The sequence below is a fragment of the Semicossyphus pulcher genome, unplaced genomic scaffold (assembly GCF_022749685.1).
Source record: "Semicossyphus pulcher isolate SPU_LCO1_2020_fin unplaced genomic scaffold, fSemPul1.0.p SCAF_20, whole genome shotgun sequence".
Lineage (NCBI taxonomy): Eukaryota > Metazoa > Chordata > Actinopteri > Labriformes > Labridae > Semicossyphus > Semicossyphus pulcher.
Genome location: NW_027211694.1, coordinates 23,326,649 through 23,350,431, shown reverse-complemented (window position 1 = coordinate 23,350,431; position 23,783 = coordinate 23,326,649). Strand labels below are relative to the sequence as shown.

General features: G+C 44.3%; 1 protein-coding gene across 1 annotated transcript; it reads left to right on the top strand.

The window, feature by feature from the left end:
• The first annotated feature begins 12,966 nt into the window (after window positions 1-12,966).
• ldhba (lactate dehydrogenase Ba) lies at window positions 12,967-23,575 on the top strand. The gene is given in 10 exon segments (XM_069670802.1): window positions 12,967-13,000; window positions 13,003-13,113; window positions 13,116-13,133; window positions 19,563-19,699; window positions 19,847-19,964; window positions 20,054-20,227; window positions 20,311-20,484; window positions 20,580-20,697; window positions 22,497-22,620; window positions 22,743-23,575. Coding segments are annotated over 10 exon segments (1,176 nt in total). The 3' UTR covers window positions 22,911-23,575.
• Window positions 23,576-23,783: the final 208 nt, after the last annotated feature.

Genomic DNA, 23,783 nt, shown 5'->3' with positions numbered 1-23,783 from the left:
AGTCTGTTGATCTGAGCTGGGTAAGAAGTATTCACATTCTTTACTTACAGGGTTTTTTAGGTGAATGACTAAAAGGTAAGTTTGAAAATGCTCCCAATCAAAGGTCGTCCACTAAAAGTTCTCCTTGTTTCCACTGACAGGCTCAGATTGTTATTCTAAGTGTGTGACAACATGACAGAAAGGATCCCTACAGAGATAGACCTTTTTGTTACAGAGGAAGATGATTGTTTTAACCACACACAGACGTTACATCGCTCTCTGCACACACACCAGACTCCATTCATAAAACGGTCATTTTAAGTTGAAAAACACAGGAGGTCGTTCCCTGCCTCCGTTTGTTTTTGTATTGTGTGCTTGTCCAATATTGAGTTTGATCCAAACTTTTAGAACATTTTAGAACACTAAATTTACACAACACAAACACACTAACCAATTGTGGCAGTGGCAGAGAAGCAATTCCCACATCGATAAAGTAAAATCAGTGTTTTTCTGAATGGAGTCTGGTGTGTCTGCAGAGAGCGATGTAACGTCTGTGTGTGGTTAAAACAATCATCTTCCTCTGTACCAAAAAGGTCTATCTCTGTAGGGATCCTTTCTGTCATGCTGTCATGTCTCTATAGCAAAAAGGTAAAGATGCTGCGTAACTGCGAAACAATCTGCGGACTCGAGGAGGATTTTCTACACTTGTGTTTGACAGAAGACGCTATAGCACCTCGCACTGAATAAGCCCTTATTTAAAAAGAACCGAAGCTTTGGCTGAACTCCTGTTTATTTTAAATTTGCATGCATCCACTGTTCCCTTCAGTCAGTGTTGTATTTACCACCAGCTCCTCGTGATGCTGGTGGTGAAAGCTCTTTAATTCAGTATGAGGCGATGGTGTGTTTTTAAAGCGTCATTCCTCATATGTTGAAACGGGAAGGTGAGCAGGTGTACCTGCTGCTGCACGCTGAGATCTGATCCTCTAATGGTCCAGGCCTGGTTCGGTTCTGCAGACGCACCGCTGCCGTCATTATAGTCCATTTATTTGCTCATAAAACCGGCAGTTTGAGCAGCGACAACAAAAGCTCCGTCTTCTGATGGAAAAAGGCGGATATCAGCGCGTATGTTGGAGCCTAACAGGTCTATGAGACAGGGCTAGGTTGCAAAGGGTCATGGGAAATGGATTCCATTTGTGTTTTCCGTGTTTGTTGAATAAAACATTAACACCATGAGAGATAAAAAGCCGTCATTTCCACATTCAGTGATAACCTCTGAATGTGTCCTGTACGTTAGTGCCGTTCCTGCAGCTCCGTCGTATCTGTGCTCTATTTTAAGGCTCCATCTTCAACACGTCCGACTGCTGATGGAAACAGCTGTGGGATCCATCAGGGACAGTTAGGCCTCAGCCTTCATTATCATGTCCAACACAAACTATGTTTCCATTACACGGTGCCAAATCCAGACCTGCAGAGGGATATTACACACCAACGACCCCCGTGACCCTCCAGCTTTAATGCTTTAGAAACAGGATTTCTGCAGATCTCTGCTCTGCTGCATATTGTGAGCACGATTATTGGTTTGAATTACAAAGGAAACGATGACTTTATTCAGATCATTTTCAGCTGCACGTGTTTGACTCGAAATGCTTGATTAGGGTTGACCTACTTAGGGACTGTATGAAAATGATAGAGGCGGGAAAAGTGGGACGTGGAGCTGCAACATTTAATCAAGTAGTCTGTTACACAAGCGAAAGAAAATCCGTCAAATGTTTTGATCATCGATTAAATGTTTTGGTCGTTTTTAAAGGGAAATGTGTCAAACACTTGTTGGTTCAAGTTTCTCAGATGTGAGTGTGTGCTGCTTTCCTTTGCCTTAATGACGGTCGATGAGTCTTTGGGTTGAGCTGTTTTGAAGGCGTCACTTTGGGCTCCTGGAAATTGTGATGAACTTGACTCATTGCATTAAAATTACAGCGCCAATGGTAATTTATTGTTTTTTACTTTATGTTGAAAAGGATAGTCTGACTTCTTTGGGAGACTTGGTGAGCGTCTGTCATGTGTTTGTAATTTCAAATGAATGTGAATGATGTGAGATGAATGTTGTCCCTCGCTCTCTGGACACTACAGTATTTTCCAACAGAGCCTGCTGGATGTCTTGTGCTGCTTCTCAAATCTGATCGACTTCCCTCTCAACACTGCTCTCCCGTAAGTCCTGAGCATTTCACCTCCCAAAGGAGAAGTTGACCGGATGAACGGTTCTTGAGGTATGTGAGGAACGCTCATACACGGATATATTATACACACAGAGATTCCTTCCCTTCGAGTTCGATGCTGCTACAGCGCCACCTATTGGCCAAATGGTACCAAATCTGTCATGGTCACTCAGACATCACTTCTACACACGTCCGCCAAATGTGGTTCCAATAGCACCAAGTGTTCAGGGGTTTTTATGTAAAAGAAGAAACAGCACGGAGAGAGTTTCACAGCTAGCTTTATCAGAACAGAACATCAGTAACTTTTGTGTTCCCAGTTTGGTGACGGTCTCAGTGTTCAGAAGGAGAAGCAAGAAAAAAGGTTCTGAACGACAAAAACAGCAGAAAATCTAGAAATCTAGAAGCAAATTGGTGAGTTATCTGGATATCGTTGTCCACACCCACTGAATCGAGGAAACACTTGTTTTGGAGACTTTGGGTTCTGACCTGAAATTATTTACCAGCCAAAATATTTACAGTTAATGACGGCCGTTTGTCGCCACCAGTGCGAGAGTAGAAGCAAATCTAAACGTTGCACCGACAATTTATTGATGCGAGTTGAAGAGTGGAGTCGAGTAAATGAAGAGTGTTAAATTCTGGCATATCTGTATAAATCCAACCTGCCCGCGGCGTCGGGCCTCATTTATTTTATTAACCGACACAGATTTTTACCCAAATTGGGTGAGTGGTGGGTTTTAATTTTGGACCTTGTGTAAAAGTGTAAAATGCTAAAGAATGACTGTGAAACTTTAAAACACACACAGTCCCTAATGACTGCAGGCGGGGAACGAGCAGAACACGTTGAGTCATAGTTTTTCTGCTGCTGCTGTGGCTACGTGTGATATGCAGAGAGCTCGGGGTTTACACAGGGTGGCTCTGCGGTTCTGTGAATGAAAAGATCTCATTGAGTGTTGGCAGGGTCAAAGGGTTCATTTGTAGAGCAGCTTTCACACAAAGCACATCAGAGGGCTTTACATGAGGAGTGAAAGTGTGATTCTGCAACAATTACGAGGCAACAAGAGGGAGGGTAGGATGAATCAAAGCAATGGTGATGGAGTGATGAGATAAAACAAGCTTACTGTTGTAGCAAAGGACACTGCTTTGTGAACTATTTCTTCAAAGCCTGGAGTATGGCTCTTTTTTCAAAGCAAGAGGTGACCATGTCTGGACGAAAAGATGGAGCTGGAGAGAAGAGAGGGGTTAGCAAACGCTAAGTTATCAAAGCTGGAGAATTAGCTAGTTAACATAAAAAGCTAAAGCCAACTGAAGCACAGACGTGTTGGACGGTCTGTTCGTCCAATAAAGCGCACACACAGATTATCTGTCTGATATTTACATGAACAAATCTCCAAAAGGCTCCAACAGCACAAACACGGCCCAGAGGTTACGTTCAGTGACTGAGTTAGCTGAGGGGACACCTAGCAGACAGCTAGCAGCTCCCACCTGTCACTCAAAGAGGCCACGCCCCTAATGAGCCTTAATATAATGTAAACAGGTGAGCTGTATAAAGATTCTCCCCGTACGGTTGTCATGAAGAGAGAAATGAGCTATAGAGACCCAAACAGTTTTTTGTACCAGGCTGTAAACATGTTTATTTCTGCTGTAAAGTTTAACATGGGGCTCTATGGGGACTGACTCACTGCTGGAGACAGCCTCAAGTGGACACCAGAGGAACTGCAGGGTTTGGGACGTGGCCTTCTTCAGCCCTGGAGGATGCAGCTTGGTTGGTTCTTACTATAAGAGTACAAGAAGGGGAATGGACTTCTTCTTCTCGTGTTTATTACCAGTTGGCAAACAAGCCTACAGCTGCATTACCGCCACCTACTGGACTGGAGGGAGACAAGAGGTGCAGATTAACTAAAGGCAGTGAAATTTGGGCACAAGAATATCTAGAACAGCTCTTAAATACAACCTGGTTACCTAGTTATGAATAAAGACTTAAAAAGAATCAGAGTGGTTTTGCAGGCCTGACATTAGGGAAGCATACAGTGAACCCTGGTCAGAGGGTTTTAGGGCTCGGGTACAGTTATTAGTGATGCCCGGTTGATAATCCAAAGAGAAGCCAAAGTTTTAAAATGTGCGTGATGCTCAGACTGTAGTTTATACCTTTAGTGATCCACCATCTTTGGTTCAAGATGGAAAAGAAAACAGAGCAAACCTTGTGTGAAGTTATGTTCATGCCTCAGTGACAGAAAGCACTCGGCCCGTTGTCCGGCTCTCACAGCGAATCAGTCACACCTCCCAGCAGAGAAGAGGCACAGGGGCAGCGAGTTGGCGCATGTGCAAACGCATTCATGCATGCATTCATGCATCTATTGTCCTTCCTGCCCTGTGCGGAGTTCTGGAGGTCAGTCTGAAATAGCAGCCGGTGTTCCTGGTCACATGGACGAGGGGGCTCGGCCTGGCTCGCTCTGAGGAATTTGCAGGGGAGGATTCCTGTCTGCAGCAGGCCTGGGAAGTCTCTGAGAGCAGGAGGAGGAGAGAGGAGGAGGAGGGAGGGAGGGAGGGAGGGGGGCTGACTGGAAAATGTTTCTGTACAGAAGACTGGCCAGGGTCACCTTGTGGACTTGAGTCATGACACAGCGGTCTCTGCACACAGCTGGAGGTCTGCAGACTCACAGCAGAGACCTGAGATACTTCTGCTACCAGAGCTGTTTGTTTTTCATCAGCATCAGATGGTTCACAGAGTGTTTAACAAGTTCTGAAGCAACAGCTGAAAAGAGTCAGAGAACATGATCTAGTACTCTCGCACTGTTACCTGACCTTTGACCTGCAGCGAGAGCAGGAAAACACAGAATAATGTATCTGTAGAGAAATGGATGAAATGTAAACTGTCTGCTCTGCTTCTTGTAAGGCATCTTTAATGAGTCTGTTCGTGTGTGCAAACAAGTTCATCAAACATGCAGAGGTGCTCTTCATGTAGAGACAGCAGCAGCAGTCTGAGTCATGTTCAGTCTGTGACGGACGATGTGCGGTGTTTCTGCTGTCCTGGTGTCAGTAAGGAGGTCATTCCTGTAAGTAAAACCCCTTTCAGACCTTCATTATGTAGCTGTTGTGCTAACTTGTTGCATATTAAAAGTTAATGTGTTGAATGTTACAGCAGCAAATCAAGGCAGGTAATAACTGACCCCTATCGTCTGCCTCTGCAGGAGCTCGTTAAAGCAAATAGCAACACCTGAGAAACGCCGGTGTGCCGGGTCGTTGATGTCCGCGCTCCAGCAGCCGCCCTCTTTCTCCCTTTCTTTCTGGCACTTTGCAAGGATGCTAATGCTGCTAGCTCTTTACTTTTTATATTCCCCCTGTATACCTGCATGCACCTGTCCTTCATTCATCCCACACCACTAACTTTACTCAAGTCCACATGTGATGATTTCATTTGCCAATTTAACTGGATTTGATAGAAGATTCTTTAATGGATTTAATGTGTCTCTCTTCTTGTTATAACTTTCTGTCCCAGGTCGTAACAAGGTGTTACACGAGGAATGCAAACACTGCACAGACATTGAGAGGAGTGGGGGGTTAAAGGGGCCCAGCAGTTTACTTTTGCCCTGAGACTGAACCAAAAGGTTAATCCGGCCGTGCTCATCCGTTAATCTTTGCAGTTTTTGCCCAAATAAGGACTCTCAGCCTGCAGCAACAGAGGCGATGATGACTATCAGTAAACTCAAGCTCCAGGTTTCAAAATAAAAGCCCCCTCAGAAATATTTGTCTGTGTTTCTAAACAGACAGAAATACAGCTGTGAAAAGGGAATAAAAGTGCAGATTCATGAGTTTTTTTGGCCTTTTGATGAAGCTGAATAGACGTTTGTGTTCCTCTGTGTAAAGTCAATTTGGTTTTGTTCTGATTGAATCCTTCCTCTGACCGTTTGGCATCTGATTCTCACAGATTTGCTCGCTGACCACCAGAAACACAACGGCTGCTTTGTCCTGCTGCTGCTGCTGCTGCTGCTGCCCGGGAGCTGCGTGCGTCCTGATTGGTCCACGGCTTTCACGCTGCCTCTCCAGGTCAGCAGGCCGACCTTGCACAGCGTCAGTAAAGTGTTAACTTTAGCACACGTCGACCATATTTACAGTAATAACTGCTCACCGACAGCAGCTTGTTTAACTCAAACACATTATGTCACTCTGACCTGTGTTTGTGCCCGCTCACTCTGCAGGTGAGCTGCAGGTGAAGCGCACAGAGAAGGTCACAGGTGGAGGCTGAAACATGACACGTACCTGCTGTTTACATGGCAACACAAAAGAGTCAGAGGACACATGTTTTCATTGTTTCACCATTTCTAAAACAAATCACGTCACTTTGATTTAAATGTTCTGATTCACATGAAGGAGTCATGCAGCACAACAATCTGAGGTACAGTAAATCATCTGCATCAGCATGTCTGTAAAACTGTTCAGTTCCCATCACTGAGACATCCCACACACACACACACACACACACACACACACACACACACACACACACAGACCAAACATGTTACCATCCACAGTAACTAAACCTCCAGCTGCTCTCTGTGACCTTGCAGCTGTGCAGTGAAGCAGCTCAGAGGCAGCTGCTCCCATCAGTTTAATTTGGTGGTCTTTGTTGAGATGTAGCTTCCTAATCTTTATGGAGCCTCACTGCTTTGTTTCCTGTATAATACTTATATTTATATGTGATACAGAGTTTACGTATCTGTTTCTTTGTTATAAACAACATCTCTCCTTCCAAATCAAATCTTCTCACTGAGTCTTTTATCTGCAGAAAGTGTCGACTGGTTCAGAAACCAAAAGATGTTTTTCAGAGCTGAATAACGCAAAGAAACAACTTCATGTTGAAACAACAGAATATTAATGTTAACCTCAGGAAGAGGTCACAGGTCAGTGTTTTGTTTGTCATCACAGCTCTCTCTGCATGCTCTCCTCCAGTCTGTCTCAGAGCTGCTGGGTGACGTGAGGCCGCTCTGTGTTTGATGGCTTGTGACCGTCCGTCTTCCTCTCGATCACATTCAGGAGGTTTTAATGGGGTCACATCTGGATTGGGCTGGACAGGACATGTAGAGAGAGGTGCTGATTTAAGGAACATTTGGAGTGCTCTCTTTAATTTTTTCCGGAGCTGTTTGTGCCTCAGACAGTCTCCAGATATCAGAGCAGATGTTTCAAAGCTTGGACTGACCGCTCAGGTTTCCCTTTCTGCAGATCAGATTTGTTCTGGATTTTGGACTTTGATGTGGTCAAGTTATTTGAGGTGAAATGTTGTTTTGTGTGCAGATTTGATGACGACATGGAGAGCTGCAGTGCTCTGAAGAACAACAACAAGCTCACATGCATCTCATTAATTTCTCTTATCAACATGTGAATATTTACTGAGAGATGGTGATCGTTTAGACGAGACTTATTACATATTTTAAATGTCCTTCAGAAATCCTTTTATACTTATACTTTAATCAGGTTAACACTGACACAGAGGTCCTGCAGGCTGCTGTTTGAACAACCTGAAGATCTTCATGACAGCTGAACACAGACTGTTCTAACCAAAGACGCCTCATTCAGAGTTTATTTCTTTAGTTTATTTGATTCAGTTTTTTGCAAATGCGACCTCAACATCTTTAAAGAATATTACTGTCTTCACTTTTCCTGAAACAATTTAGAGGCCGTACAAAAATCCAGATAAAAATGTCCATCAGCAAACAGGAAATGTAACGTAGATTAAGATGAACTTGAACCTCCTGACACAACATATTATGTCTTTGATTTCTTCCCTCTCAGCGGCCTGGAGGAGGAATCCGTCCAAACACGACGACTGTTTGTGCAGAAAGCTGCGAGCGAGACGAGAACCTGCAGGATGTGTGCGTGTGGGAGATAAAGAGAGAGAGGGAGAGGGAGGGAGGACGCTTCACAGGGGGGCTTTGTGTGTGTTATGTAACTGCCTTTAAGCCCCGCCTTCTTCTGCTGACCAATCTGATCTCACTCCCCTCTCTGTTCACACGTGGCCTCTGCAGCCCTCACAAACACACACACACGGCTGAGCGGGGGGCCTTCATCAGGTCAGCATCCTCTCATCCTATTGGAGGAGAGAGTCATGTATGCAGCTTCCTATTGGGTACCAGCCTGTATCACCACCACCATCATCATCACCATCATCATCGCGGTGTGTCACATGTGCAGCAGCAGAGAACAGCATGTTCATGTTCATGTATGTGTCTGATGAGGCAGGAGTGACATTCATCAGAGGGCGATGATTTTATTCAGCGTTATTTATTGAATTTTATTAAGTGAACACATTAAATATTTGTCTGCAGCATGTTTTGGAAATTAGAGTTTTTGAATCATTGCAATTTTTAAAGGTTTCCAAACCATTTCCTGCAGCTGCACCTCAACTCAGCTGAATAATCATCCTTATTTAGAACACGTTATTCTCTAAGACGGGTGTCCGAATCTTAGAGTTTTGCAAGGAGCCTTTAACGTGACATCTTATTTCCTGGACTTTCAGAGCGCACAGTGTCTCTGATCCGTCCACTGAAGTCAGGAGGCGTTTGTTCCTTCCAGGAGAGGAGAGCGAGGCGAAGAATAAATGAGCTTTGGCTATAAGTCAGCAAATTTCAGGACTCCATGTCCAGAAAAAGCACACGTGGGATTGGGAGGGATGTATTTCGAAAGAGTTTAGGCACCAAAGATGTTGGTTTAATATTTGTTATGATAAGAACAGGGCCAGAACATTTGTGTGTGTGTCTTTAAATCGAGAGTAATAAGGGTCAACATTTGGGAACATTTTCAGCAGCACTGTCATTTTCAAAACAGTTTAAAGTTGAATCAAGCATTGCCTAAAACAGAGGACAGTAGTGTGTTCTTAGTCACGCACTGCGTACCACTAATCATCTGTCTTTCCTTCTCCGAGGTCGATCTCCCAAAGTGTCCTGACGTCCTGAAGTTAGTGATGTGTTTTGATGCAGGTCGGCCTGCGATGTTAAAGCACAAGAACTCCAGCAGTGTCTGTTTATCCTCACAGTTTAACCTTTTTCAGTGATGAAATTCTGTTCTGCACAATTTGTGACTAAATGAAGTTAAATGTAGCAAATGATTAAAGAACCCAGAGTGAGTCTCACAGTGAGGCACAGAGGAGGAGGGAGGAGGAAGAGCAGCGTCTCTGTGGAGGTGAACATTATCTCCGTTCACAGACGTCCTCTGTGTTTCTCTGACCCAGTGAACGTTGAACCTATTTAAAGAAAGACCTGAAAAGCAGAAGCCAGATGTGACTGATGGATAACTGAACTGAGTTAGACTGTAAATGAAACCTCTTCAACTTGTCTGAAGACGTGGCTGAAGAGGAGAAATACATTTTATTTTTGGCACCCAATGCAGCATAAAGATATTTGGAAGTCATTCTTAACCTTTAAACCATCAGATAGAGGAACAACAAGGAGCTGTCTTTAATTACATTTAATTTTGTAATTTAGAAAAATTACTTCCTAAATTAAAGATGGCAGCGTGAAAAAGAGATGCAGGAACCTCAGGACTAACTTAATAATCCTTTTATTCTCAGAAAACAAGACGCTTTATATTAAGGTCTTTGTAACAAGTGCTAGTTAATAGGTAATAAGTCCTTATAAGATGCGTATTAACATTAAATATGTTAATAAGACTATATAAATGTTAATCGTATCATAATCCTGTTTATTGTTAGATTATAAGACATTTATAAGCACTTATAAGAAACTTGTGAACAATTTATAGACAGCTTAAGAGCATTAATAAAAGCCTTATTAGTTTCTGATAATTATAATAGCATTACAAACTCATTGAGTCTTACTCACTTACCTGTTATACCTTTGTTAAGCCTTTACTAAGCTTTACAGTTGCTTTATTAAGAGTAATACATACTTTACTATGCAGTCATTAGCAATTAACTATGCGTCTATTAACAGTTAATTGTGCTTTTTTGCATCTAAAGGTAGAATAGTTAAGGTTAATACATCCTTTATTATGCACTTATATAGTATTAATAACAAATATTGAAGTCATTTTAATGTATGTTAATAAGCATCTTACAAGGACTAATAAGGGTCTTATTACCTATTAACACTTATTACATGGACCTTAATATAAGCGTTACCGAATATTTTAACCAAATAAGATGTTAGAAATACTTTATCAAATATAAATATCATGAAAATACAAAAAGAGTTAGTTTTATTTTATTTTTATTATATAATTTTCAAGAATCAGGTGTGTTAGAGGACAGAGAAACCTGCAACATGCAGGACGGTCGCTCTGCAGGAGCAGGGCTGCAGAGCCCTGCTTTAGTTATTGGCAGGAAGTTTCTCTAGTTTTAAAGTATAAACAAAACATTTCAAAGTTTGTGCATGAAATGGAAACAAAGCTGTAACACGATGCATCCTATGAAACAAATCATTCTGTTGTGACGGTGTCTGCAGACTCTTCAAAGCACCACAGACTCCTGAGCTAATTATACAACATAATGTAGGTCAGATTATATTAACACGCACGGTGCTGCAGGCTGGACGAAGTGCAGCCACTGAGCTGAGATAAATACTTAATCTGCCTGAAGGATTATGAATGTTTAATGTTCAGGTGAAAGTCCACCTGTGTCCGGCTCCGCCCTGATAACGCACCGTCGAGATTACAGGAAGGAACCGTCTCAGTGAGCGTTCAGAGAGGACAAATCTTCTATCAGGACAAATAACTTCTGTAATACAGAATTAGTGCGTCTAATAACTGGAGGAGTGTGTGGGTTCTGTTACTTTACTGTAGAACGTGCAGGACGAGAGGATGGAGCTGGAGTGGAGCGAGGGGTTAGCAAAAACATAAGATATCAGCTAATGCTAGCAAGATGCATCTGTCTTTCACAGTAACTGATGTTAATTTAGATGCTAATTTTGGCTAGCACAAAAACCGTATCCGTATTGTATCCCCTTGAATTGTATCACACTTCGTCTCCCCACAATGTCCTGTTGTATTGTCTTCATGTCTGTGTTGTATTATACTGTATCATATCGTTTCATACTGCCTGTATCTGTCTTGTGTCTGCGTTCTTTCCCCTCTGCTCTTCTCCCTGTACACCAACAGCTGCTCCTCCAGTCATCAGTCCGTCAAGCTCCTGAAGTTCACGGACGACACCACCTTCATTGGACTCATCTCTGGTCTGGGACGAGTCTGCCTACAGGTGGGAGACTGACCACCTGGTGACCTGGTGTGGAGAGAACAACCTGGAGCTTAATGCTCTGAAGACAGTGGAGATGGTTGTGGACTTGAGAAAGAAAGCACCCACACCCGCCCCTATCACCATCACTCCACTTTTTCCACTGTGGAGTCTTTCCGCTTCCTGGGGACCATCATCAGCCAGGACCTCAGGTGGGAGCTGAACATCGGCTCCCTCATCAAGAAGGGACAGCAGAGGATGTACTTCCTGCGGCAGCTGAAGAAGTTCAATCTGCCAAAGACAATGATGGTGCACTTCTACACCTCCATCGTTGAGTCCATCTTCACCTGCTCCATCACCATCTGGTACGCTGCTGGGACACGGGCAGGCTGCAGCATATCATCCGCTCTGCAGAGAGGGTGATTGGCTGCAATCTGCCATCTCTCCACGACCTGCACACCTCCAGGACCCTGAGGCGTGCAGGTAAGATCGAGGCCGACCCCTCTCACCCCGGTCACAGTCTCTTTGAGACCCTCTCCTCTGGCAAGAGGCTGCGCTCCATCAGGACCAAAACCTCCCACAGAGGAACAGCTTCTTCCCCTCTGCTGCCAGCCTCGTCAACAAGGCCCCGACAACACCCCACCCCCCCACGTGACACGGACTCTCATCCAGCCCCTCAGTCACTCAACATCTCACGAATGTTTAAGACTCTAATTCAGACTCTCTGTGTTACATTAACTCACTCTTATATTATCTGTACACTGCAGTATTGTTAGCTGTAAGCTTTTTGCACTCATTAATATCCTGCACACCTGTACAGGTTTTAATCACACCTGTTGAACATATTTTGTATGATACGTATTGCTTTTTATATTTGTATTCTTATTGCCTGTTTTTTATCTTATTCTATTTAAGTCTTTTACTTGTTTTCGTTCTGTTCTGTGTTAATCGTTCTGCACCAAAACCACCAAAACAAATAAACCCACTTGGCAATAAAGCTGATTCTGATGGTACCGTCTCGCATCGTAGTGTTTAGTATTGTATTACAGGTGTATCATTTTGGATCTGCATTGCATCGTATCCTTCCTTAAGACTGGACTGTTAGAGGAAATGTACTTGATCACTGCTGCTGGTCATCAGTACCCCAGTGTTGAAAAGTATTTAATGCAAGAACTTATGTCTTCATTAATCATTTATTATAAATCTGTTTTTGTATTTATTTATTGATCTGCACTTCACTTCACAGCCTGCAGACTGGAGCATCTTCTGTTATCTCCTCCTCCCACCTTTATGAAGACAGGCTCTCTCAAAGGACCTCTCACCATGCACTCAGGATCAGTGAAGTCATTCAGTTACAATAAGGGAGACAGCCTGTTGATCGAGTTCAATGTCAGAATACGAGACTGTACCTGAGCAGGGGGTCTTTATTGCTCCTGGTCGGTGCATGCTGACGCCTGACTCTAAATGCAGCTTAAAGACAGAAAAGCAGAACGACTTCATTTTCCATGTAATCTCCATATTTCCAAAATCTTCCGTGACAGACACGTTTAAAAATGTCACGCACGCAGAGGCATCCTGCTCTGCCCCCCTCCTCACATGCGCACTCAGCCTGGTCACATTGGCAACCCACCCTCCTCCTCCTCCTCCTCCTCTCTGCAACCCGTTCAGCTCCACACTCTCTCCATCTCTCTGCCAGCCGCTGCACCGTCTCCTCCACCCGGACCACATTTCTAACACCAGCCTTTAGAAACACCTACAAGCATGTGAGTATCCTGATTCTTTTAAATATTATTCGTGAATATTTGCTGCCCTGGCTCCGGGCTCGGTGCTGCCACTCAGCGCTGCGTGCGGATCGCCTGAGCAGCAATGGATGCTCCGCTGCAGGAATCCATTTGCAAATTACGTCAACTTCAACCCAATTTCATGAAACTACTGACAGTGATAAGATTTATGAATGTTTGGATTCATATCGCACAGAAGCTGTAGGATATTTTATGTAGAGTTATTTATTTAATTACGTGCGTCATTTGCGTAACGTTTGGATAAATGCGTCCTCAGTTGTTAACAGAGCAGCTCCTGCAGGTCCGTGCTGTAGCGGAGATATGGTCGTATCTTTAGGCTGTTTCTGACTGAATTCCCGCTGTGCACTTGTTCATGAGGGAGGTTTTATAGTGTGTAAATGTGACTCAGACAGGAAACTAAATGAACTTTCGCTCAACTTGAACTCTTCCGCTGTCGGAGCTCGTTTCCTTTTATTCTTTAAAGTCGATATTTTCCCATTTTCTTGCATGTTTGAACTTTTATTTTGAAAATATTGGTCCAGTCTCTTCTGAATCTGTGTCTCAGCATCTCCAAAGTCAAGGTCGCCTGCAGGGCTCGTGCAGGCCCTGCTGTTACATAACCTTAAAATCACAGAGAAACAAAAGCAGCTCAGCTCGTTAACATAATGAACCGGCTGCGATGATAACGCGCGCGTGGACTCTGTCCCACCTGCAGGCTCATGGTCATGTAGTGTGTGATACATGGGGAGGTAAAGTGGGGCGTTGTGCTGCACAGAAGCCCCCTTTGTCTCATGAAGGAGCGCAGATATGGAGCTCAGTTTATACTGTGCGGCCACGAGGTGTGTCCCTGTATGGACACACACACACACACACACACACACACACACGCGCCCCCTCACCGCCTGTAACAAGTGTGCGTTTAACCTTGATATGAGTCCTATCTTAACTTGTGTGCAGCAGGCTGAATATAACAGGACACCATGTGCTCACAGGCTTTGTTCTTCACTGATAGCACCGTGGTTCTCAAGCTGAGGCCCGAGGACCTCCAGGGACCACATGTGTCCTAAATAAGTCTTAATAAATATAATTCTATCAAATAAAACTGCAATATTTCCACCTACAGTCTTTCGTATGATTATAATGAGTAGTCCGGTGTCCCTCTCTGCACAGGTACCACATAGGACTCCAGTCGTGTCTCTGGAGGTTGGCGACGTATAAACGTTTGGGCAGCTCTGGTTTCTGTCGTCTGTGCTCCACTTTCTGTGAAAATCTGCTTCTTTCCTCCTGAGTTTAAAACTTTTATTTGACCTTGATCTGTTTGAGCCAGCCTGTTGCTGTTTGCTGATTTACTGACAAATGAACAGACGTGAAAATCTACGTACAGCTCACTTTCTGTGTTTTGCTAATGTCTGGGCTTCCTTTGATCGCTCGGTGCCCCTTTGACCTTTATTATGAAAGGGTCTTCCTGTCGATATTGAAACTAGTCGACAGGAAACCACACTAGCAGAGCTGCTCTGTCTGGGAGGAAGTTTAACTCCGAGCCACCAGATGAACTTGTAACACTTTAACCCACCTTATTACTCACCAGCTACCACCGTTTGACATCTGTCTGTTTGTATAAAGCTTTATTACCCCCGTTTATACCCCGGTTTATACCCCGGTTTATACCTGCACATCAGTCTGCAGCCTCACCTCATATCCTGTTCACCACCTGTCTACATACAGGTGATTACATGAGGTTAAAAATAGGACTTTATTAATGCAGAAGGAAATTAGAAATGATTGATTGCTTCAATATCACAAAATGAGATTATTATAAAAACTCAAACTCAAAGTGTGTGAGGGTTAAACACAAAGAGGTGGAGCCTCAGAGAACACTAAGAAGTCAGCTGAGCCGTGATGGAGGAAACATTTGATGGACAGTCGTGTTTGCAGTCAGAATAAAAAGTAATTAAAGACGTTTATTGCACCAGATGATAAATATGTAAAGATAACATATTATATTAAACCTAATATTGCACACGGCCAGTTTAATGCCGTAACCGTCAGGACTTTTATTTGTTGTGCACAAGACAATAAGTTTCTGATCTCGATCTTTGACCTGGATGGAAACAGAAAACACGCAGCTGGCTTGTGCACCAAAGTTTGTGTTGTTAGTGACACTGTACATGTCGCTGAATGTTACGGATCAAACCCACATTTAAGTCCTGAGTGTCCTGAGTGTCCTGAGTCGGTTTGTGCTGCTGTGATTTGTGAATCTTTCTGAAACAAAGAATAAAAGAAACGTGTGCAGAAAGAAACAAAGGAAGAGGAGGACAGAGTCAAAACCAAAAGTCACTTATTGACATTTAAAAAGAGCAGCAACAGTAAAATAAATCATTTAAAATAATTATCTTCTTAATGATCTTTAAATATCACTGTCAGAAACAGAAACAGACATCGCTGGCCTCGGCCGCTGTGTTTACTCGCAGGAATCTGTCCCAGCGGTGACGAAGAGTCAAATTAAACTTCGAGGAGAGTTTGATCGTCTGACGGCGTAAGAGACGGATGTGTGAGTCGATCCAGACAAAGAAGAACAAGACGAACTGAACCAACTACAAAAAGCACATTTGTGATGTTACGGGGCGATAAATAAAACCAGGACACGTTTTTACTGTTGCGACTACAAAAAGATCAAAACAAACTAGATGGAGCTCTGAATGCTCCGATTTCTTCTCTCCTAAAAGGTGTTTACAGACAGTGTTGCCCTCAGCTCCCAGGCTGCCCCGCAGTGAGAACACTAAATACTGCTTAGCCATCCTTGTTTGTCTGCAGGGAGCGACTAAAAGGCCGGTGCGAGAGGACGCACCTGAGAGATCCAGGGGGAGCGTTCATTAAAAGCGTTTATCACAGACAGACTGTGTTTAAGAGGTGGACGAAGCCTCTTGGTACAAGACTGAAGATAAACCTGCATTCTCTCTGTTTGAATTAAACACAAGATACTTAATAAGTATTAGTACTTAAGTGCCCTAATGACGAGCACTCAGTGAAGACTCGTCCCAAAATATACAGATGAGATTTAACTTATAAATCAGGTTCACAAGTTAAAGATCATCGTCTTTAAATATGTAGATAAGAAACACTTTAAAAACATTTCTTTCACAGCTTCAGCCTGCAAACATCTAAACACTTAAAGAACTCGGTGATAATCATTCATAAAAATGCACAACATGTAAGTATGTAGATTCTACGGAGGAGCATTAGGGCCAAACTTAAAGAAAATGAGAAGAACATTTTTTTAGTTTTGCTTTATTCAGATCTTCGTCAGACTGTTGAGACTAAAGGCTCTGCACAGTTTGACCTCAGGGTTGGACTTTAACTCTCCACCAAAACTAAATCAGAGGAGGATTTAATTTGCATTTAGTTTGAAACATTTAAACTTTATTGTAAATGTTTTAACATCATTCTCAACACTTCACCTTTCAGGCCTGTGTCCACTCACAGTGTCTTTGTGCTGGTAGCACCTGTTTTCTCTACAAAACCAGTGCACTCAGCGTCCTACGCGCTCATGTCTCACTGGGAACACCGCCACGCTCACCAATTTCACTTCTCCCTCACCGACCAATCATAATCAAGAAGGGGCGGGACTTACGATGTCAACAATAGCGGCGGAGAAGCTAATCCTTTCCGTTTTTCGAGGGTACAATTTCCAGGTGTGGAGCTGCTGCTTACCCCAGGACACGAGGGATGCACGATATTATCATCCATCAGTATCTGCAGATTATGGCTGGAAAATGACATCAGCAGATATGTCATTTTTCTTCAGTATTTTCCGCCGATAAAACAACGCTCTAATTCTGCCTGAATGCTCCGTGATTCCCTAAAATAGCTTGACGACATTACGACGCGCGCGCTGCCTGCACCACGCCGCGTTCCCGAAACAGACAGCGAGGTTGTGCTCAGCATCGGCGATGCGAGGAGGGGCCAGAACTCATCATCGCAGTCTGTCTAAGTTGTCTGAATATTACAGTTTTATTTGGAAGAAAATGTTACAGACAAATAAACATGTCTTCTTGTATATAACCTAAGCTGAAGTAGTTTTCTCATACTGCCCAGTGAATACATTTTCAAAAGCTCTGTATTATGTTATGTGAGAAAAAAACACGTGCCTAATGTATCGGTATCGAAATCAGCAATCAGCAAAAAGGGTTGGAAAATATCGGCCTATCAATATCGCCAAACAATCCAATACGGTGCGTCCCTACACGACTCCTTTACTTAGTTTTTATGTGTTGTTGTAAAATGTCTTTGAATGGAGGCAAACACTGAGCATCCGGAGCCATTTAAAACGGACTTAACGGTCACTACTCGTGCCGGCAGACTACTTTCGTAACCTAGCAACAGTAAGCGGCGGTGAGAAGCGCTCTGATACTGAGGTCGTGTGCGCTGCCGGTATAAAAAACGCAGTTAGCGGAAACAGGCGCTAAAGTCGCTTCGAAAAGATTTTTCTGATGCCTGACTCTGAAAGTCTGACTACATGCGCCACATCTGAATTTATCTTCATTTTAATCTCAATTATTTTCACTTTATAGTTTATTTGTCATTTTCCTTTAGTGTCTATGAAACACTGTCCTCCAGCCCGCAGCAGGGTCACAGAGCACCGCGTGTAACAACAACCGTCTTAGAAATAATCATCCGACTGAAACAAAAATAATCACCAATAAAAACAGCTCAGATTATAAATGAGTAATAAATACTAATAAAGACTGTTCCAAACATTTAAACCATTTGTTACATTCTTTTTTAAATCTCAGCAGTTTTTAACATTTCGACATTTCGTCTTTTTAGACATTTAATATCTTTATTTGTGAAATGCAAAATAAAGAAGTCTTCCGCTCTTTTCTGTTCCCTGCTCCTGACACTAAAACGCTTTTTCACATCCTCAAACAATCTGAGAAATGTTCCCAGATCTGTCATCGTCAGGCGGCCCTGAAGAACGCTTTATTCCTGTGATAACACGTCGGCCATGTTGTATCAGAGGATGACAGCATCAGCAGTGATAGTTACAGTCAGCATCACACACACACACACACACACACACGCTCTGCTGCAGGGATGGATGTGGTATCGGACATGATAACCTACAATCACATCACGTATGTTCAGATTAGCATGAAGCTAAGACATGAAGCTGGATGAGGACAGTGACGCGACGCTGCTGATAAACTTCAGTATTTAAGACACAAACTTCGTCCGTCTTCAGTCGATCACTTTTTAACAACGCTGTCGTGATGTCTCGCTTCCTGATGCCCATCCGCTCGTCCTCCTGTAAGTCTCTTAACATCGAGCTCTTTTTCTGAGACTCAGCAGCCGGAAGTGTTTGGGTCGTTGGATTGTTTCCGTCATGTAGAGGATTTTGTTGCTTATGCAGAGTTTTGGGGTAGCACATTTTTCTGTTAGAGACATTTTGTTTGTTGGAGCAGTTTGTCCCTGAAGAAGCTCCTGTCAGTCAAAGCTGGTGTTCTCTGTAATCGATAGAAGCAATGATATTTGAAATTGGTGCCATAGCTGTGGAGAGAGTCGTACAAACAACTCGTGGTTTTCCCATTCTACATTCCTATATTACCCAGCATGCATTGCGCCCCTCCCTCTGAAAGGAACGGCAAGAGACGCTGGAGTGAAATGCTACCGTTTCTCTGCAGGCGACGGCTCAGAGCGGGACAGAATCTGAAATACACGAGAACATACCAGTGGATCGTCTGAAACATCTTCAGGTCTGCAGTCGACATTTCAAACCTGACGATTCTGAACGAGACATCGGTGAGGTGGCGTCCTCGATTGAGGAAGTAGTTTAGCGAGCTCCCTGGCCTCCGCCAGATGACGCATTTTATGTAGTCTGGCAGACGTTTTCCAGAGCTCACTGGAGAAGCGGATCGCGTCCTCCAAAGGCATTTCTTTCTACCATAATGACTTTAGCTTCCTGTAGCAGCATGACAGGACTGAGGAGGAAAATCGGCAAACTTCTCTTTAAGGGACATTCATTGACCACAGATCTGGCAGCTGATTCATCAGGGCTGTGTATTGGAGTCTATTCTTCATCTTATTATCACAAGATTTTTAGACATCATTTTTAGTTCAAAGCAGTCAAACTGAGCTTCACTGAATCACTGCTCCACAGATTCCTGGATGATTACTACAACTGTTTGTTTCAGTCCGGCTGTTCATCCTGTTTATTCTTTGTTATGTCAGACAGCTGCTGTATACACTGAAGGCTTTAAGGTCGTATACTGATGGGACTTGTTGCTTATTCAATATATAAATCTTATGACTGCATTCCTTTTACAGAAGATGTTCAAAAGAATATCTTCACTTAGAATTAACTCCCTGCTCAGGACCTTCTCACCTGACCGTCCTCTCTGTGTCTCCCTGCAGCTGCCATCATGTCCTCAGTGCTGCAGAAGCTGATCAGCCCTCTGGCCAGCAGCCCCGCTGAGCCCCCCAGGAACAAGGTGACCGTGGTCGGGGTCGGCCAGGTGGGCATGGCCTGCGCCATCAGCATCCTGCTCAGGGTAAGAGACAACTACATGATCAGAATGGAGGTTTTCTTACAAGACAGAAGAGCCAGAACATGAATTCCTCACTTCACCTTCCTCCTCCCCCTCTTCCTCCTCCTCCTCCTCCTCCTCCTCCTCCTCCTCCTCCTCCTCCTCTGTCAGGACCTGTGTGATGAGCTGGCTCTGGTGGACGTGATGGAGGATCGTCTGAAGGGGGAGATGATGGACCTGCAGCACGGCAGCCTCTTCCTCAAGACCTCTAAGATCGTGGCTGACAAAGGTCAGGACCTGCTCACAGAAAGTTCTTCTTCTTCCCCTGAAGAGAAATCGTCTGTACACGTGGTCTCACTGTCTCTCCTCCTCCTGCAGACTATGCAGTGACAGCCAACTCTCGCCTGGTGGTGGTGACGGCTGGCGTCCGTCAGCAGGAGGGCGAGAGCCGCCTGAACCTGGTCCAGAGGAACGTCAACGTCTTCAAGTCCATCATCCCACAGATCATCAAGTACAGCCCCAACTGCACGCTCATCGTGGTCTCCAACCCCGGTGAGTGCGCTGATGATCGCGTGATCATCTGTAGGTTAAGTTAACATATAAACACCCTCTGACCCTGTGACCCCCCCTCACAGTGGACGTGCTGACATACGTGACCTGGAAGCTGAGCGGTCTGCCCAAACACCGCGTCATCGGGAGCGGCACCAACCTGGACTCCGCCCGCTTCCGCTACCTGATGGCCGAACGGCTCGGCATCCACGCCAGCTCCTTCAACGGCTGGGTGCTGGGCGAGCACGGGGACACCAGCGGTGTGTGCACACAGAGACTGTTATATTATTAATGACCACTCAGGGGAGTGTGTGTCAGTATTAACTCTACCTGTGTGTGTGTGTGTGTGTTTCAGTGCCCGTGTGGAGCGGCGCTAACGTGGCCGGAGTGAACCTGCAGAAGCTGAACCCTGAGATCGGCACTGATGCTGATAAGGAGCAGTGGAAGGCTACACACAAGGCGGTGGTGGACAGGTACGGTGTGTGTGTGTGTGTGTGTGTGTGTGTGTGTGTGTGTGTGTGTGTGAGGTTACGAGGCTAAATAATCTTTAATATATATTATTACATATATTTCGGGGTCTTAGCTTTTAAATTACTGCCACATCCATTTTAACGTCCTCATCACAAATGTATCTATAAATAGCCGAAGTCCTGATGTCACTTCCTGTTTCGTCTGCTCCCTGAGCATCTCTGACTCTGTCTTTGTGGGTGTCCTTCTTTGTCTTCAAAGATAAACTAAAGCTGCATTAGTTCTTATTTTTTTATAAACAGTGGATTGTTGCTGCAGGATGTCTGATGGATGCTAATGTTTGCTAACATGTTAGCCAGGTTTAAAATGTCCAACAGGAAGTTCAGCTGCTTGAGTTGATTTTTCAAAATTCCCCAAAAAACTCCCATGAAATGTTAAAGTATTATGACTTCATTGTAGTTTCCTCTCTTGTTGCTGGTGTCCGCTCTCAGCTGTCTGAAGGGAACTCTCGTAGCTCGCCATCCAGCTGCTTTCAGTCTGTGGAGCTGATGAACATTTCTTTATCACCGATCTTACAAGTTATGTGCAAAATATGGGTCAAGGTCAAAAGTTCAAGGCTTCCCGTGTAACAAATACAAGATTCTGGATATTCAGGCGAAGACTTCTTCTTCCTGTTGTGAGGTGATTGTTAAATATTCCTCAGACTACAAACAGAAGCCAGAAAAACGTCGTCCTTCAGATTCTGTGCTCATGTACAGATATCTGGTTAGAGTAACAGTGTTGTGCCTGAATGTGCTCAAAGAAAGTCCGAACATCAGTCACATCAGCAGAGTGTTGAAGCATCCGCTCAGTCTTTGGAAATGTCTAAATGATGAATTCACGACTCGCTCGGTGCAAAATAAAAATCCTCCGACAGCAGATTTCCTCGTCCTTGCAGCCAAACTGTCCTGCCAGATGAAATTAGCCAACACTCTGCTTACATGAGGGACTTGTGTTCACTGTGTGGAAAATTCAGATCATGTGACCTCCTCGGTTTACATACCTCTGAGAGGAGAGAGTGAGGAGTGCTTCCATGTTCCTCTCTGCAGAAGAACCCAGTACAGATACGACCCGCGTGTTAGTTTATCCACAATCATCCGGCTGTTATTCACTGTAATCCACTTTGGATGAGGAGACGCAGGCGGAGTGTTTAATTTAACCCCTCAGAGGGCAGGCTGCCCCCCCACGGAGGCTGTTCAATTTAAGACATCATTAAATCTGCTGTTAACGGCTTTCGTGTCCATTAAAGGCCCGGAGTGATTACAGCTCTGGCTTCCTGTGGGAATGTAACCTCAGAGCCTGTCTCGGTCAGAGCTTCACTCTCTGTCAGACAGAGCGCAGGATCAGAGCAGGAGAGCTGCGGTACGCCGTTACTTGGAGAAGGCAGAAAAATACAGGCGTGCTCCTGCAGCTCTCCTCTCGCTGTTAGCACACAGACTCATGCACAAGCTTTGTGTTTATATTCTGCATATTGTGCATACTTCTGTCACGGTAAATCTACCAACACAACCAAACCTGAACACTCTGAGAAAATACAGGGTCATAAAGTTAGCAGCAGTCTGTCCAGGAAGAATCACAAACTCTGCATACAACTCAGGGACGAAGCTCTCTGAGACTCTTTGCTGATGTTCACACCTTTTTTACGAGTTCCTGCTCGGGAGACACAACGCTTCTGCTTGTATAAATATACATACATGTCCAAATAAAGTACAAATATTAAAACTCTCAGTGTATAGATGTTAACAGAGTGTTCTGTGTGTCTCAGTGCGTACGAGGTGATCAAGCTGAAGGGTTACACCAACTGGGCCATCGGCCTGAGCGTGGCCGACCTCACCGAGAGCATCGTCAAGAACATGAGCCGAGTGCATCCTGTGTCCACCATGGTCAAGGTGTGACACACACACACACACACACACACACACACACAAATATTGACCCCTGCATGTTACTTGTTGTATGTAATATTATATTGTTTGTGTGTCTCCTCTCTAAACTTTGTGTATTTCCTCAGAACATGTTCGGCATCGGCGAGGAGGTCTTCCTGTCTCTGCCCTGCGTCCTGAACAGCACCGGCATGAGCAGCGTGGTCAACATGACCCTGACGGAGGCCGAGGTGGGCCAGCTGAGGAAGAGCGCCGACACCCTGTGGGGCATCCAGAAGGACCTGAAGGACATCTGAACACGCCTGATCACACATAACACACAGCCATGATGCAGAGAGGCCTGCTGACACGCACACACTCCTTTTATACCGTCCCCTCTCTGAAACCGTAGCGCTCTTATTTTGAAGGACAGTACCAGTGTTTTTCATGCGGCCTGATTCGGTTGTTTGTCATCATCTACTTCCTGTCAGTCATGCTTCGGTCTAAAAACACTGGTACGCTCCTGTGAATAAGCAGATTTTCTCCCCATCAGCTGGTAGAATGAAGTTGCTGTGTAACTGTGTTTGTGTTAGGAGCTGACCCGTGTTACTGTACTCTGTCAGTGTTTCAGCTGTTCGGACCAGGATCAAACCTGGTGTCACCGTGCTCCTCGACCACTTCCTGTTCCAAGTCGATCATGTAGCTCCCTGCAGGCGATCACAGAGAACAAGACACTAAAACCCTCCCTCCTTCGTCTAGAAGATGTTCTGCGCAACAGAAAACAACAGCAACAAACACTCAGTGAAATTGTGGCATCATGTGTGTGAAGGTGGATTTGTGTTCACTTCCTGTCAGCAGAGGGAGGCGGATCAGCCGGCAGGGGAGCCGAACATCCAGCTCCAGTTTGTTTCTTTGAGTGTCTGACCTCGTGTTGTAAACGCAGCAACGTGTAAGTTAATAAATCTGAACCTGATGAAGGGCAGTCTGTGCACGTGTTTTACTTTTATGACTCTAACAGGAAATGATAACTTTATCTGTACGGCACCTTTCATGCAGAGACGCAGCCCGATGAGCTGACGAAAACAAAATCAGAAACACACAAAAACAATTTAAAACCAACTTAAAATAAAAGAATTACAATAGTTTGGTAAAAAACAACACATAAGATATTATTGATGAAGCCTGTGAGA